This window comes from Micromys minutus, assembly GCF_963924665.1.
Source record: "Micromys minutus genome assembly, chromosome: 22".
In the NCBI taxonomy this organism is placed as follows: Eukaryota; Metazoa; Chordata; class Mammalia; order Rodentia; family Muridae; genus Micromys; species Micromys minutus.
Genome location: NC_137957.1, coordinates 38,541,274 through 38,558,469, shown reverse-complemented (window position 1 = coordinate 38,558,469; position 17,196 = coordinate 38,541,274). Strand labels below are relative to the sequence as shown.

Below are 17,196 nucleotides of genomic sequence, written 5' to 3'. Positions count from 1 at the left end.
GAGCAATGCCCGGGTTTTTCCATTGTCATGGGGAATTGAACTCGGGCACTCCTACTGTAGAACAAGCAGTATTTGTCCCCCACTGAACTATCTTCTAAGCTCCTCAGTAGACTTCTTACTTTTTTAGTGTTTGAACTAATTTTTAAGTGCTTTTGTAGATGAAATTTTTATATAATATATTCTGAACACGGTTTCCCCTCCCACATCCCCTCCCAGATTCTCCCCGCCTCCATTCCCATCTGACTCCATGTGTGTTTCCCCATCTCTTTAGAAAACAAACTTGCTTTATTGCTAGTTTCCTATTCTAAGTATATATGCTGGGGTGATGAAATTACTACTTATAATGAAATCAAAATTCTAATCAGCATCTGCCTCAAGCAAGGTCACCCAGCAAGTCCCAGATCACCAGGAAAACCAAAGCAGAAGAAAATAATCACTCACTCCAATTTAATTTATGTTCTCACTGTAAACTCTAGCACTTGTTTTCAAGGATGCTTCAATTACCCAGTTTACAAATACAAATTAAGCAAGTCAGGTAAAACTATCTGCTAAAATCAAAATAGATTAGGCAAAATGAAGACGGTTCTTCCCTTGGAGAAATCATGAGATATCTAAGAGGAGCAGGAGATACAACCCAGAGGCAGTGCCCGGCTCACACTCACAAAGCCCTGGGTCTTGTCCCCAGATCCACGAGGAAGAGGAGGAGGTATATACACTAAAAACATCCAAATAAGATATACCAATAGGACACCTTGATGAACAGCATTGAACAAAAGTAGTAAGATTAGACCCACAAATCTGGGCCATGTTGGAGGATGTACCTAAAGAGACAACCATGATGCCCATAACAAAAAGTGACATATGTTATACCTGAGCCAGAATTCCATCACAGTAATCCTCTCCAGGACTAGTCACCCTCCCTCCCTCCATCCCTCCCTCCCTCTCTCCCTCCCTCCCTCCTTCTCCTCTTCTAGCACCTTTCCACTTCAGACAAATAAAACACTATTCCTCAGGAGCCAGCCTTAACAGAAAGATCTGGAGCACCAAAGACTTGTGAACACTTCTGTGGGAATGTTCTCTACGTCTCAGGAATCAACTTCTTTTTTTTTTTTCTTTTAAAGGCATTGAATCAAATTGGGAGGTTACCTTAACTTTCACTGTAGCTTTATAGCCAGCAGGTATGGCGCACGGCATGTTCTTTCCTTGATAAATCTGGGATAGCTCGTAAAAGGCTTCAGAAAAGAAGCCTAAATCTATAAGGATTTCAATCTATAAAAGGAGGAAGAAAAGATTTTTAAGTTAGTTTCTTTTACTTATATAATACCCATTTTAGGGCAAACTAGATCCAGGACACCTGTTTGATGACGGCAGTGTGGAAGTAATCAATGCTCACCGGTTGGTGAGGAAAGAACAGGCTCACGTGCTTGGGAGAATGCCTGTTCACGTGTGCAGGGGACCACAGAACTAACAACAGTAGGGCCGTCCAGAGTAACAGGCTCTCCTCAGCTGTCCCTTACTTCCTCAGAGACAGACACAAAAATATAACAGCCATGGAGAAGTTTTAAAAAATTAACTGAACTCATCTCTTTGTTCCCATGGTTCCCATGGAAAACCAGGGAAAAGCAAAGTAAAAATATGTGTGATGTCCGTCCTTGAACCCTCTGAGGAAAGTCAGACAAAAGCACAGTGTGTCAACACAGAGACAGCTATTCATTTTCTTATCTATAATTAACAGTGTCGGTTTTAAAGCATATCCTTAATGGTTTTAACCAGTTGGTGGCTATGCATTCTGCAAGGATTGCTTTAAATACAACTCAGTTGGACTAAATCGGGTTAAAGGAGGGGAAGCTGGCTCGTTCAGCCTCCCCTGGACCGCATGACCACATGAAGGTTAAAGGTCTCCTGGCACTCGTAGTTAGCCAAATGTAAGTGACACACGAAGCTCTCACACGGGACAAGAAGGCTTAGAAGTGTTGACAACATTCTGCTTTCAAAAGTGGGGTCTCAGAAAACATCAGTGAGGAAGAGCCCTTCAAGAGAAGGGCTGGGAATCATGGAAAGAGAGAGAGGCCGCTGAGCAAGGAGGTCACAGGTTTTGTGTTGCTGGAGACAAGAGAGAGAGGAAGAGGGCACACATGGTGACCAAATACATAGAGACTTTAGACCACAGAGGAGAGCTATTTTTCTGTGTAAGAAAGAGTGTTGTGTATGATGTGTGTGATGGGTGTGGTATGTGTGATGGATTTGATGTATGCAATGTGTGTGATGTGTGTGATGGGTCTGATGATGTATGCAATGGGTGTGATGGGAGTGATGTGCGTGATGGGTATGTATGTGTGTGAGAGGTGTAATGGGTGTAATAGGCATTGATGGGTGTGATGGGTGTTGATGGGTGTGATGTGTGTTGATGGGTGTGATGTATGTGATGGGAGTGATGGGTGTGATGGGTATGTTTGTGTGTGAGAGGTGTGATGGGTGTAATGGGTATTGATGGATGTGATGGGTGTGATGGGTGTGATGGGAGTGATGGGTGTGATGGGTATGTATGTGTGTGAGAGGTGTGATGGGTGTAATGGGTATTGATGGGTGTGATGGGTGTGATGTATGTGATGGGTGTGATGGGTCTGATAGGTGTGATGGGTCTGATAGGTGTGATGGAAGTGATGGGTATGTAAGTGTGTGAGACATGTGATGGGTGTAATGGGTATTGATGGATGTGATGGGTGTGATGGGTGTGCTGGGTCTGATAGGTGTGATGGGGAATGATAGAAATCCTTGTGCTTTCAAAAGACAGTGAAGTTCAAGCCAGCCCTCCATTAAGAATATAAAGCCAGCCTCCGTCAGAGTGAGACTGTGTCAAAGCACATGGTCAAAGGGTGCTTCTCAAAGGTGAAGTTCATGCTACTGTAGGCAAGGTTCCCAGTTCAGTGTCAGAAGGGGGGTAGAATTTATGGAGACTTTGAGGGGTACATATGAATGGATACAGAAAATAAAGCACAAAATTGGATAAACACACACAAACACACATACACACACACACACACACACATATACACACACACACACACCCCACACAGAATAAGACAAATGAATTTATTTTCAACCAATGCACCTTATTCTTCACTCTCCTTTCTGTACTTGGTTTAAGAACTTCAAGAGTGGAAAAAAACAAAAAACAAAAACAAAAAAAAAAAAAACATTTTAAAAGGATTTTTTAAAAGGCAGGTTAGGGGAAATAGTTTGGTAAACTAATATAAAAATAAAACAAAAAAGACTACAAGGCTGTTGTTCCTAATTGGAAGAGAAAGCCCTTTGTTGTTGAGCTGCACACTGCAGTTGCTGCTAAAGAGATGGCCTCTGCCCATCCCCCATGCCATTGCTGCAGTCATCAAATACCAAAGTCAGCACTTGGGGAGACAGACTCTCCTGGACCCCAAGTAGCCATTACTTTCATTGACCACTATAAGAAAATATTCCTGCAGACCTTTGTGTGGTCAGACCACTGTACCAAAATATCAGCCAAACCTAACCCTGACTTATTTCATCCTATTCATTTAAGCAGTTGCAGCAGTGGTGACCTGCTCTGTGGACACAAGCCAGAGGACACTGAGAACTTGGCATCAATCAAACCTTGATATACCTTCTGAAGCAAATACTCTGAATACTGAAGCAAGCAGCAGATCATAAAGAAGCCTTATGACATTCCCTGGAAGACTCTACTGTACCCTAGAAACTCAACCGTAAGTCAGGTACCATCGTTCCTTGGTGTTTCCCAACTCTGATGTTTCTCTTTCACTTACTGACATCCCAGTTGTGTCAGGAATGTCACATAGGTTCCATCCATACAGACTGTCACTTCTTCCTTGTGGGATCTGTCTTTCACCTTGCATCTGTCAAGACCATAAGCCCAGTTTGCGTCCCTACTGTGCCAAAAGCCCCCGTGTACATTTCACACTGCTCCCAGCAGTGTCAGTGGACAGCAGGCCTGGTTGGTATCATTCTCCTGACCAGCACATCATAGTGAATACCCCTTCTAGCCAAAGCTCCTAGCAGAGGACATAGTTCTTCACTGGCTTCGTAGCCACTCTCTGACAGAATCATGACCAAAGTCCAAAGACAGAATTCTGCCTTGGTCTAATGTGGAGAACTATGAGTTTTTTTAGATTATTTATGGGCCCATGGAAGGCTCAAAGGAGGCTCGAAGGTAACTCCAGAAAGTACCGTGGGCAAGCCATCCACCTATAGCATAGACAACTCACAAACAGCTACTCTACCAACAAGTTCCATCCCAGATAATTGTTTATATCTCCAAGAGGGGAATGGTCTTATGAGGCTCTGAGCCCCAAGAACCTCTGCCTTCCTCCAATAAGAGAATGCTAATAGGCCCATTCTTACTTCTTGAGGGTCTTCTACTGTGATCTAAGACAGCAATGGTCATGTACAACCTGGAGAAGAAACAGCTACAAAGTCTCTTGACAGGACTCCTCTTATCGTCTGCAGTCTCCCTGATCAGAACTTCCATCCAGTAGCACAAAAGTACTTCTGTCCCCTAAACAACTCAAAATGTCCTCCCCTCTACATCTTTCCAAGATTATTCCCCTTGCCCACTCACTGACCCGTCTTATTTTCAAGCCTAAATCCTGCCTATTTAGTGAAACCCATATACCAGAGTCATTTGTTTCTTGTTCAAACTTTGGGAATAAGTCTCATCACATGTACCTGCAAATAATCAAGTGACAGGTGCGTATGTTACTGGCTTATGGTGTGCCCCATCCCTCTGCCCAGTTTTCACGCCCTTATGATCAAAACTATGGGTTACATGTTTTGAACTCAAGTTTCTAACATGGTGCTTTTAAATAAGAGGTATTCAGTAAGTCTTTTCAAAATGCTAGTTATTTATTAGAGGGCCTGCCTCTGAACATGTATGAAAGTCAGGACAAGTTTCGGGAGTCAGTTTCTCTACTATGTGGGTTCCAGGGCTCATGTCCGGCTTGGTGGCAAGTGCCTTTACCCTGATGAGATATCTCAACCAACACCAAATCTTACTTTGAAATGAATGATTGTTGATTTTTTTAAATGTGAGTGGCGGTGAACACACACATAAACAGTTGGCACTTGACAAATAGCTACAAAGTTCAACATAAAAATCAGCTAATGAAGACCAAATATGTGAACCTATTGCCCAAGAAAATTCAAGGAATTAAAAAAAATGAATAAGATACAGACTCTAGCCTCAAGAATATTGCAGTCTTGAAAAGAGGGAGAGGCTGAATTTATTAAAATGTACTTTTAAAGTGCAAACGCAAAAAATGACCCATGAGTCAATGATGCACAGATCTGGAAAGCCAGACACTTTAAGCATCCACATGAATAGTTATGAAGTCCTTAAAGATTTCTATATTTAGAAAGCAATGAACTATTCACCAAGGGCCAAAAGTTCTAGAAGGAGATACAAGCTACAGGGAAATCCAATTCTCCTCATTGAAAAACAGGAGGGATTTGAGGGAGAAAAGTAGAGAGTCTCCAAAGGAGAAGGAAAATGGTATGCTGGACCATTGTCCCAAAGTGCTGTGTGGAAGTGAGCTGGAGTGAGGTCCTGCAGTACTGTTCGAGAACCTGATCTTTTCTCACCACAATAGCTGACATGCATCTCTTGTCCCGTCTGCCTCTCTAATGATGCTTTATGGGAAGCTTGAGGACAACTGCACTTGGGAGTGTTTACATCACAGATGAAAACTGTAAAAGCATAGATCTGCTTTTTAAAGATTCGTTTTATTATTATGTGCATATGAGTGGTATATGTGTGTGAGTGTGTATGAGTATGTGTATGTATGTAAGTTTGTATGAGCATGTAGGGGGTGTTGGAGTGTGAGTGTATGTGTATGTGAATGTGAGTGAGTGTATATAAGTGTATGTATGAGTGTATGTGAATGTGTGTATGCATGTGTGTAGTACATGTATGTGTGCATGTGTGTGTATGTGTGCGTGTTGTATATATGTGTGTGTATGTTTGCCTGATGCCTAAGTCAACCAGAAAAGAAGGACACCAGATCCCCTGGAACTGGAATTACTGACCCCCAAGACTTCTGGAAGAGTCAGAGCTCTTAACCACTGGGCCAACTCTCTAGCCCCTAACTCGGCTCTTTTTAAATGATCTCTCATGAAATATTTGTCAGGATAAAGCTGGTTGTGTCAGAGCAGGAGTGGAAACACATGAAACAATGGTCAAGGTGTAGCTTAAGCTCAGAAATGCCAAATATTTTATTTTAAATGGTTTTCTTTCATAAATTTCTCTGCTTTCAACAGTGTTCATTAAAGGGAACTATAGCCAGAGAAGGCCTGAGTTAATATGGTCCGGGCTTACTTGTAAGTGTGGGGCAGAGCACAGCGTGGGTTGAATTCCACATTAGCACTCAGAAGGTACAGAGCAGGGAACAAAACTGCAGGGCATTGAAATGGCCCATGTTCAGAAATAAACTAAGCCCAGGGGCAAACACCCAACTTGAACAACTATAGAGGTTTCCATTCTATATGGAAGTCAGGTCAAGAGCGCATGAATCTCTAGAGCAGACTGGTTACAGAAGTGACTATCTGTTCTTGTGAAATCAATTACCAGAACAAAGAAACATCTCTTATACCACGACCTACACAGAAGTCCTTAAGAATAGAGTTTGACACTGTTTGACACTAGTCTCTTAATAGGAACTTCTAGATTGTCTTGTGCTGAGTAAATCTTGCTCCCAAATGCAGACATTTCTTATTTTACTGTGGCCTAAGCACAATACTGTCTAAAAGAGAGGTTCTTAGCCTGTGGGTTGTGACCCCTCTTGGTGGGTGGAACTTTCACAGGGATTGCCAAAGACCATCAGAAAGCCCAGATGTTTACGTTGTGATTCATAAAGGTAGCAATATTACAGTTATGGAGTAGCCACAAAAATATGTGTATATTACACCCATGGAAGCCAGAAGACATCATTGGGTCTCTGAAGTGAGAACTACTGGCGGTTGTGAGCTGTCCAAAGTGGGTCCTGGGGCCTGAACTAAAGTTCTCTAGAAGAATGGTAAGTACTTTTAACTTCTGGACCATCTTCCCAGTTGTCCAAACTGCATTATTTTTATATCAATATAAAACCATGTTCTTAGCAGCTTATTAATAAGTATTAGAATCAAATGAAGGCAAAACAGTACTCTTAAAAGATAAAGAATGTCCAAAGTATTAAAAATCTGTAACATACCTTGAGGATTCTTGCCTCTAGATTTCTGACTATGTCTTGGCAAATGACAGACACAAAATATTGGTATAGTGCAAGGAGAGGCAGAACCTGCCAGGAAAAAAAAAAAACATTGTTTTAAGATATAACTTAACAACTTAATAGGCCAGTAATCCAATTTTGCCAAACATTAACTATAGGATGACCTACACAAATACCACATTTCCACATTACCAAAATTAACTGTACAAATAAAATGGTCTGCCTAGTTCTATTAGTGTAGTAAAATACCTGTCATGAGCAACTGAGGGAAGGAAGTTTTACTGTAGCTCTTGTCTGGGGGTTCCAGGCCATCCTGGTGCAGAGGGGTATGGCTGCAGGAACAGGAGGCAGCAGGTCCACATTGGGTCCTCAGTCAGGAAGCAGATAGATAAATGTTGACGCTCAGCCTACTTTCTTGTAGTGTGAGTATTTTAATAAGTCGCAGTGCAGGGTTCTTTCCCGCCTTTGACCATTGACGTTATGGTTGAACACTCACAGCCTTTATATTTGAATGTGCCTTAAGCAGCTCAATAGCTGGGCAATTGCCTAACCTCCATGTTTTTAGAACCCACTTTCCCATTGATAACTCTGAGCTACTAGTTACTAATGTCTATGTTCCATCTTGGCTGCTCTTAACTCCAGTTAGTCAGCCCCTCTGGGACACATTCTCTTAGCACAGAACCCAAGATGTTTTCCTTGCTCCTCTCCCCCACGGTGGCTCCTGTCTCCTGCTAAATACTCTTCAAAGGTGTGGCGGCTCTCTCCTTCCCTCCTCCTTCCTCTTGGTCCCCTGCCCAGGACATCAAAATCCTGCCTATGCCTCTTCTCTCCAGCTATTGGCTGCAGGCATCTTTATTTACCAACCAAAATTAACTGGGGGCAGGGTCCTTGTTTGGAAGTGGGCAAATTAACATTAGAATGCAGTGTGTCAAACCCACTCTACTTTCTCCTTTTCATTTAGTTCAGGACCCCAATCAGTGGAATGGCACCACCCAAATTTAAGGATAGTATCTCTATTTCTATTAACCTCATCTAGAAAGTCTCTAACAGACACACCTAGAGGCTTGTTTCCATGGTGAATCCTAACCTCATCTAGCTGACAATCAAAGTCACCACCCCTGCATTAGCATATGCTTCTTAATTTTACTAGACCTTGAAGATGCTACCAGAGTCCCAATGCCAAGTCATTTGCAACCCCAAAGTGAGGGGCACATCTCTAAATACAGAGAAGTTCAAGTACAATTAATTATCTTGTTATTGTAATAACAAAATAAATGTGTGAAGGCTAGAAAACACGCTATTTTTTAAAAAGTAGCACTCAAGGCAAGGATCTACATTCATGTTTCCTCCATAGCTCTTACTTATCTACATAGTGTTACCTGCAATGTCTTCAATCAGCATCTTTCCATGGCAAAAGCATACTGTACCTCATGTATTAGATGGGCATTGTTGAGTGAGAACAAACACGCTGGCTCATCCCAGCCTCTACAGAGCACAGATTCTACTGACTAAAGCCAAGCTCTCCCTTCACTTAGTATTTCACTGTCCTAAAGTTAAACCCATAGCCCAGTTATTCTTGAAGCCTTGTGGATATATGAATGGTTACAGACTGACCAGTATTTCAGTTGACCCAGCGGAGCAGAGGATGGTTTGGCCTGGATATTGGAATAGCTCCTGATCTCAGCTCACCTGGAAAGCCCAAGGGCAGGATTTCATATTTATTTTACCTTCTCTAGACTGAGGACTGAGCCAGGAGCCTTACTCATGTAAGGAAAGAACTCTACCACTGTACTGTATCTCCTAACTTTTGTATTTTAATTTGAGATGCATCTTACTAAGTTGGTCAGCCTAGTGTTTCAGTTGCCTAAAATCTGAAGCAGGCCTTGAACTTGTGACCCTTCAGTCTCAGCCTCCTGAATAACTGGAATTATTAGTTCTAAACCAGCAAACCTGGATGAGTTAAATTACTGTCTCAGAGCAAAGTTTGAATTTTACAGAAGTCTCATTTGCCAAGAGGTTTCTTCTCACAGTCAATGTAACACAGAACAGAAATTGCTTATGGCTTCTGTCTGCTTGGTGGACATCTAATGGTGGGTCAGTTAGAAGCTACAACCAGTAATCACTTTTGTAAAAGATTGGAATTAGTTTTAAATGACTTTGAGCATAATACACTCTTTTACAATTATGTGCTGCAAATGTAAAACAAAACCTTTTCTACAATTAATGCCGCACAAAACATCACGAGCAATTACCTTTGAGATTTAGTTTCTTTTCTTTAATGAGAAATAGAAACACACTACTTTATTGCCGCCTATTGCTCAATTATTCACGAAAAACATTCTCAATTTCTGAAGCTGTAGAGAGAAAAAGTCTCATTTCTTTTTTAGCACAGTGATATGTGTTGTATATGAATATGGGAAGGCAGCTTGGGGTTCCCCAGGGGTTGGAAGCATATCCCAGTCCAGATGTGAACTGCACTATAAGAAACAAAGTACCATTGTTTGGCTGGGTTTTTTTCTTAAGTAAACAAGTCCTTGCCAAATCATCCCAGTGTTGAATGCACTTATAACCCTCCACTTTACTGCAGAGTTTTATAATTCAATAATTTATGTCCATGGCAATAAGAATTTTCAATATAAGAAGGGAGCTGAATTCTGAAGAGCAAGTATACTAGATGGGTGGGTAGGTGGGTAGGTGGGTAGGTAGGTAGGTAGGTAGGTAGGTAGGTAGGTAGGTGGATGGATGGATGGATGGATAGATGGATGGATGGATGGATGGATGGATGAATGGATAGATGAATGGATGGATAGATATGGATGGATGGGTAGATAGTCAGACCTAAACATGTAGACAAATAGAAAAGTAGATATGAAAGTTGTGTGAAAAAAAACAGAAAAAGAGAAAGAATTGTTACCAGGAGCAAATATGAGAGATTCTTTTAAAAAATAGACAATAAAGGAGAGATGAGAGGGAGAAAATAAAACCTGGCCAGTGTCTAGAGCATATTAATTTATTTTTTTAAGTTCAGTCAACTTCAAGTTTGTGATATATACTTTGTTTTCTTTGCCCCAAAGGGAAAAAATGAGCTATATTTGGACGTCTGGGGTCCTGGAGACATTGAGATGTGTCTGCCTTTGATCTCACAGTTTGGATTTGTTGCTCTTAGATGAATCTATGACAGAGAAGACACGGGTCATGGTAGGAGATAAACTTACCTCAAAGTCTGGCTATTGACAAGAACTACAGGAAAACCCTATGAGTCCTGAGGGAAAGAAGAATGAAGTGAGAGAGTAGAAAAGAACACAAACATCAAACAGGCACATGATGCAAACAGGACCGGCAGAGACTGTGGAAATACAGCCTTAGAAGTACAGGTAAGAATCCAAAGAAAATATGATTTCACAAGTTGGAACCCGATGCACAATAGAAGGTGAGTTAGGAAATGTATCACAGTACACCAAGAGGCTTCATACATGTAGTGGAAGTAGCAGACACATGTGTGTAAAAGTTCCACTGGGGAGGTGCGGGCTGGAGAGGTTTAGAGCAGGAGAGGAGAGCCGGGACACAGGGGATATGAGGAGGGCGCTCAAATACAACTGACACTGTGTGAAAATCCACAGGAAAACAGAGAGCTTGGCAACCTGATTAAAAATAATAATAATTGAAGAGTTGTGATGGAGGTATCTTCCATGGGCAGATAAAACTGTCCCAGAAGTCAGAGTTCTCAATGAAAATCCTAATGCTAGCTCCCCGCAAGTCTACAGAGCATCCCCAATGCCCCTCCGAAACAAAACAGGCAATTTCCACTGCAGTGGGTTGCTCACCAACTAGATTGTGAGACCCTATCGGTTAAGATACCATAAGCTGTGGTCATAAGCACATAGAGAAATCAAGCTGGAAGCAAAATGGAAGCTTCATCTTTGCTGGTTAACCCTTACAGTACCAGAAGTTGCTAGGCCAGTGGCTGGGGTCAAACTGTCAGCAACAGCTTTACTCGGCTACAGACTGTGTGCTACCCTACTGACCTATCATAAACGAGGTATCAGGTGCTGTGATAATGGCAACTCTGTCCCAGGGGTGACCATCCATTCTCTAATCAGAACTGAGACCTGTTATATCGGGAGGAATTCACATCCAGTCCTCAAACCCTGGTCAAAAGCCCGTGGTGGTAGAGTCAGTCATTGGCCTGAGTGGGGAAGCTACTGTTGCTTCGCTAAATGAACATGGTCCATACAACCACCTGGTTGCCGACTCAGTAATAACATTCATGCTTCTCCGTGAGTGCTGCTGTCAACTTTGCTCAGAGAATCCTCTTTTTGCAGGGGGCAGAAGTAACTGCAGAGACACAGCTGGTCAAAGTGTTGAGAATAAATGATCGTTTCACACTTAAGCATAGACGGGCTGTAAGGATCAGGTTCGACGTTCAGCGAACGCTCCGGAGGAGAGACAGGGAAGTAAGAGTGGGAGGGCAGGGGAGAGTGTTATGGAATGCTGTCTGGGCATGAGGTGGCCACGGCACCTCGGCACACATCAGCCGAGACTATCTGCATTAAACCCACACGTGATTGAACCCAGAAACATCCTGTCACGGTAAGAGAAGAGTCACAGGCAGTTAGGAGTAGGTAGGACAGGAGAGTCTCACAAGCTCAAAGGATCAAATGATGGTTGCAGTAGTAGGGTAGGGATATTTTCTTCAGTGGTGTAGACACTGTTCAGGTTCCCACGGCCCTGTAAGTCACCTCTCACCTCTGCTTCTGTTGCTAAGCAACCCTAATGAAATACATCAAGTCATTAAGGAAAAAAAATGGAAACAGGAAAATATGATCAAGAAGACATTATGAACATTTTATAATAAACAGTATCCCATCGTTGCACACATAGGTGATTCGTGATAGTAGTATCATTTAAAGGGAGCTGTTGGCCTTGCACATCACTTACTATGAGGTTGTACTTAGCATAGTGCAGCTCGCGGATGACATAGTACAGGCTTGCAATGACACTGCAGATGTCAGCTCTGAATTTGTCCGAGAAGAGCTCGATGCCTGGGAGGAGCTGAGTGATCTCGTACTGAGCATAGTTGCGTTCGGCTTTGGGATGTGGGAGCGTGGTACGAAGTAGACTCTGAGGAAGAAATAAAGAGCCATGGTAGCTCATCTGCACCAATGAGCAAGCAAGGACAGGCACGGGTGCCACTTCCTGAAGGTGTGTGGGCTCTGTGTAGTTTATGTCACAGTGAATGGCCCATGTTAATAGTATCATTGTCACAGATTTCTAATGCTGTTCTCTCTCCGGGAGGGCTTTATAAATTCCAGTATAATCGTACACTTATTATTGTTTTTGAACAAAATATCATTGTATCATCATTTAGTGAGGCCTGTCTTGTGTGTTGCTGGTAAATTCTACATAAAATAGTATCTCATTTAATCCTCTCCTGCCCTACTCTTAGGACAAAGGTTTGTTATTTCAGAAATGAAGGACTAAACAATTAATCTATATGAGTTTCCACAGTTAAGAATGGGACAAAAAGATTCCAAGCCATTTGTATGTCTATTTATCTCAAAACACTATGGTAGTTGACTATCGGGCAGATGGTAACTGAAGCCTAAGGCAGTCAGAGAGATTCTAAATTATTGCCTCCTATGTAACTCACATGAACAGTATGCAACACGCTAGGTAAGTAAGATATATTGATAAAATCAAATTTTATATTTGGAAGTATGTCTTTGATCATTTTAATGCTTAACCATTAGTTGAAGACAAAGCATTATGGAATCATTCTAATGCATATTATCAAGGACATTTTCCTCCAATTTGATTATTTATTCACCTGATAAGGTATCCAGTCTTCAAAGATGAATAGAGCTGCTTGGAATTTTACTATCTCTCACTTGCTTTGTAAAACCATCTTTAAAATGAGGAGGCTTCCCTTCCTCCCTGAGAACTAGCTGTAGTCATACTGGAGGGTGACATGCAAGCTTCCAAGGGAGGAAAACATCTGCTACTCCTGCCTAGCTGTGACATTCACAAATTACAATCACCAACACAGCACAGTATACTGAAGGGTGCAACAGTGGCATTTACAGCTCGGCTGTAACCAACAGCTCTGTTGGACTTAAGGCCTGCTCAGCAAGAGGAAAATCAAACTCGCCTGATATTGGAAACCTGGTCAAATCCCCAATGCTGCCGAGCCCATGGACCTGAGGGGAATGCCTGCTATTGTCACTTCACTGAATCAGCATAATTCCCAACTGTGTTTTCTTCATACCCAAGAGAGGCACAGTTCCCATCCCTCATCAAAAGACAGAGACCGTTACATAAAACTGCAATTTGTCAGAATTCAGAGAACAGGTGGGGTGGGGGTTCCAAATGGATACATCGACAACACAACCCTACACTCAAGGGGCTTGAGAATACTGAGAAAGAGAGGGGCAGAGAGATTGTAGGACTCAAAGGACCAGGAGATCTGTGGTAGGATTGTATCCCTAGAAATAAAAGGGAGGCAACACCCGTGATACCTGTTCTTACCTGTAGGACAGAGCAAGAACACCATCAACAGACATGCTGATGTGGAAAGGGGAAACCCCACAGGCTCCCACCCATAGACAAAAAACTACAGGTAAGCAAGGAGTACTGAGTGGGAGAAACAGTCTTCCCAGGGAAGAGCCCCCTAATTTGTCATCTGATACTAAGAGGCCAGCCTTAAAACCACATACATACAAAGAACAGGAACAGGACTTAGTAGGATATGGATAGTGGGGTGTGTAATTTGGGAGAGGATGGAATTAAGAAAGAGATGAAGGAAAATGATATAATTTTCATCTTAAATTTTTAATTTAAAAACTTAACTAGCTTCTATGATAAACCTCACAGGTTCATGCTCATTTTAGGCACAGCATTACTAATGTAGTAATATTTAATATTACATCATACAAAAAGCTAACTCTTTTTAATCATACACTTTGTAGACCATAAGCAGTATAAATGGGGGGCTAAACAACAAGCATCTTGTGTGTTAGAGCCAGACCACGGCTCCCTTTGCTTTTCCTGCTTTGTGTATCCCTTGCAAACACATATTGGACTATGAGGAAACCGTAATGTCTGCCCTTAAGTTTGAAGAAGCCTTTCCTAAAGAATTTATCTCTCCAGACTTTAGAAGCCATCAGCCAGCCATAGCGCACAGTAAGGGCATCTGCCAGTTCATCAAAGCAAACAGGAGTCTTGGCAAAGGCCCCCCTTGGTTACATCCTGACTCTCTGATGTTGTGATTCAGATAAAAGCTCCTTTATTCTTCGGGGAGAAATCTTGAGAAACACCAACACTCCTGTGGCCTTAAACCAGTTTATCTCTGGTCTTCACTTTGATGCTCTCAGGCTGCCCAGCACAACTTTATTTATAGAGATGAGGTAAGCCCTGGCAACGGTGTGGAGTCAAGAAGTCTGGCTCTGTATTGGTGACTAATAGAGTACCTACAAACCATAGGAGACTCAGTTTCCCTGTATGTAAAACTCTACCCATTATGGAGTAAAGGGACTGAATAGGGACCATTCTATGCTAATGAGGAAGGATGGCACCAGCCAAATGCAGCCCACACAGGAAAGATGAGCATGCGGAATTTCAGCGCAGCTCTTGCTACCTCCCCATTTGCAATTTTTAGGCACTGGATGAACCACATCTGTTTACTAACATCACTACAAATATATATACACACACACACACATATATACATATATATATATGCACACATATATACATATATGTATATATATATATATATATATATGTAAACTATTACCTGAAAAAGCAATGCAGACAATATACAACAGTTGATTCTTTTCTTAACATTCGTGGTCTTAATAAACCTAAATAACAAGAAAAACCAATTAGTAGACAACATTCCGAAGTTTCTATATGAATATATTTGGATCTATGTCTAGGACTTAGAAAACATTAGGAAGGGAAATGTATGCAATGAAACTTAAGAAAAGGGATAGAAGAAAATGAAAACTTACCCAAATCCTATGTCTGGCTATGCTTTGATTTTCTTCTAGACTTTTTCCCCTTATAGTTGCACACAAAGGAACAGAGACTTGTTCATATTAAGATTAAAATTACACCACAGATAACTCTATAGATGAATATATATTGCATAAGCCACTTTTCTATTTGTAGATTTAGTAAACTAGGATTATTTAAAGAACTATGTTGTTTTATTGTGTAGATGTATCATACATAAAGAAATCTCAGTCTCAGCTAATTTTTCTTCAAAGGCTAAGATAAATGTTGTATGTTAAACTTTGAGTGCATATCTTATTAATTTTACTAGGCAAATCACTAGAAGTGCACATTTTGGGCCAAAAAAAATTAAAACAAAGAAAAAAAAACAGTGGAATGAAAAGGTTTTCTATGAACATGGTTGAATAATAGCCCCCAAAGGCTGTGGCCATATGGTCTGTTGCCACTGATAACATTAAGCCTTTCCAACCAAAATGAAAATCCCATCTTTCTACTGTGATTGTCTCCTGTTTGGTCCCTTGGACCAGTTTGTATTTCCTTTATGTGACTCTTGCAACCTGCCTTTGCAGCTATAAACCAAATTACCTTCTCTTAAATCTTACTTAGATAAATGAAACCAGGCAGCTGGCTCAGCTCTAGTAACAACCCCATTCGTGTGAGTTCTTCTGTGCAGGTGTCAGAGGTGGGACTCTGCACTCAAGCGTGTCCTCTACCCTGACAGTATGAGAACAGTGAAAGTCCCTATAGACACATGTCTCCCCTGGAAGTCACACTTGCAGCTGGGAAGGGCTTTCTTACTTGGAATCACTGGGAGATAATTCCTGAAAATCCAAGCTGAGGTGCCCTCTGCAATGACAGTTCTTTTCCATGTGCCCCCCCCCCCACGTCTCACACTGAACTCTACCAAGTCACAGGTCGGCTTTCAGTGTTCACCTGAATGTGTGTTTGAATGTGTGTATGTATCTGTTTGACTTTTAGTCTGAGGACAAGTTTCTTCCCCAGGATACAAAGTCAAAACTGATAGATGGGCACATTTAATACTGTTAGGGAAATGTATGACTTTCTCTTACTTCCAAAAGTACCAATTTTGTGAAAGGCAAAAGAGGTTTTGTCATTTAATATGCTATATACCTCAGAATACAATGTGTGTTTTCTTCATCGCACATGGTGGGTAGATAAAAGATGTAAGAACAGAAAAGATGCCTCTCCTACTCTGGTCTTTTGGAATTTCCTACTGTTGTTATGTGAGCTGTTAATGGTGCACAGAGCATTGTGATAAAAGTACAGAAGGCTGAGTCATGGCCACAAAGATCTGTGTACCATAACCTCAAGAACCCGGGGAAATATTACCATTTATTTCAAAAGAGACTAAGCAGATGTAGTTGTATTAAAGACCTTGAGGTGGGGTAAATATCCAAACTTGTCTTGACAGGTCCAGTGTAAAGAGAATGGTACTTGTACCAGAAGGACCAGAGAGTAGAAGGGAATGTGAGGATGGAAGTGGAGGCCAGAGAGGGCTAGAGTTGGAGTGGGAGAGGAAAGGGAAAGAGAGAAAGGATGGGAAGAGAGCAAAACATTAGTAGACTTGGTCTTAAAGCTTAAGGTAGGTCTGTAAGGCATGGGATGTAAAAGAGGATCTGAAAACAGGAATGGTCCAGAGAAAAGATGCTGCCCTGGAGTTTACAGATGGGTAAGATGATACATGTGAACCTATGCTGGGGCTGTAGCTCAGTGCTCACCTAGCATGAGGAACACTGGGTTGATCCTTATCACCAGGAAGGAACAGAAATGTGCTTTGTTACAGCAGCAGTAGGGAACAAATGCTACTGTGACGAAGGCAGGGAGGCTCGATGTGTGACGACTCCCAGTGACCTCAGAACGTGAGCACACACTAAGTCTTTAGGGAGGCGCTCAAATGGAAATGATTTAA

General features: G+C 41.8%; 1 protein-coding gene across 1 annotated transcript in view; it reads right to left on the bottom strand.

The window, feature by feature from the left end:
• Positions 1–17,196, bottom strand: part of CFAP54 (cilia and flagella associated protein 54) — a gene marked incomplete at both ends in the record, with an annotated part of 273,781 nt that overhangs the window by 116,544 nt on the left and 140,041 nt on the right. The window contains 4 exons of the mRNA XM_080935383.1: positions 1,147–1,269; positions 7,236–7,322; positions 12,192–12,374; positions 15,046–15,112. Coding sequence (XP_080791509.1) covers positions 1,147–1,269; positions 7,236–7,322; positions 12,192–12,374; positions 15,046–15,112 — 460 coding nt within the window. The remainder of the gene's footprint in view (positions 1–1,146; positions 1,270–7,235; positions 7,323–12,191; positions 12,375–15,045; positions 15,113–17,196) is intronic.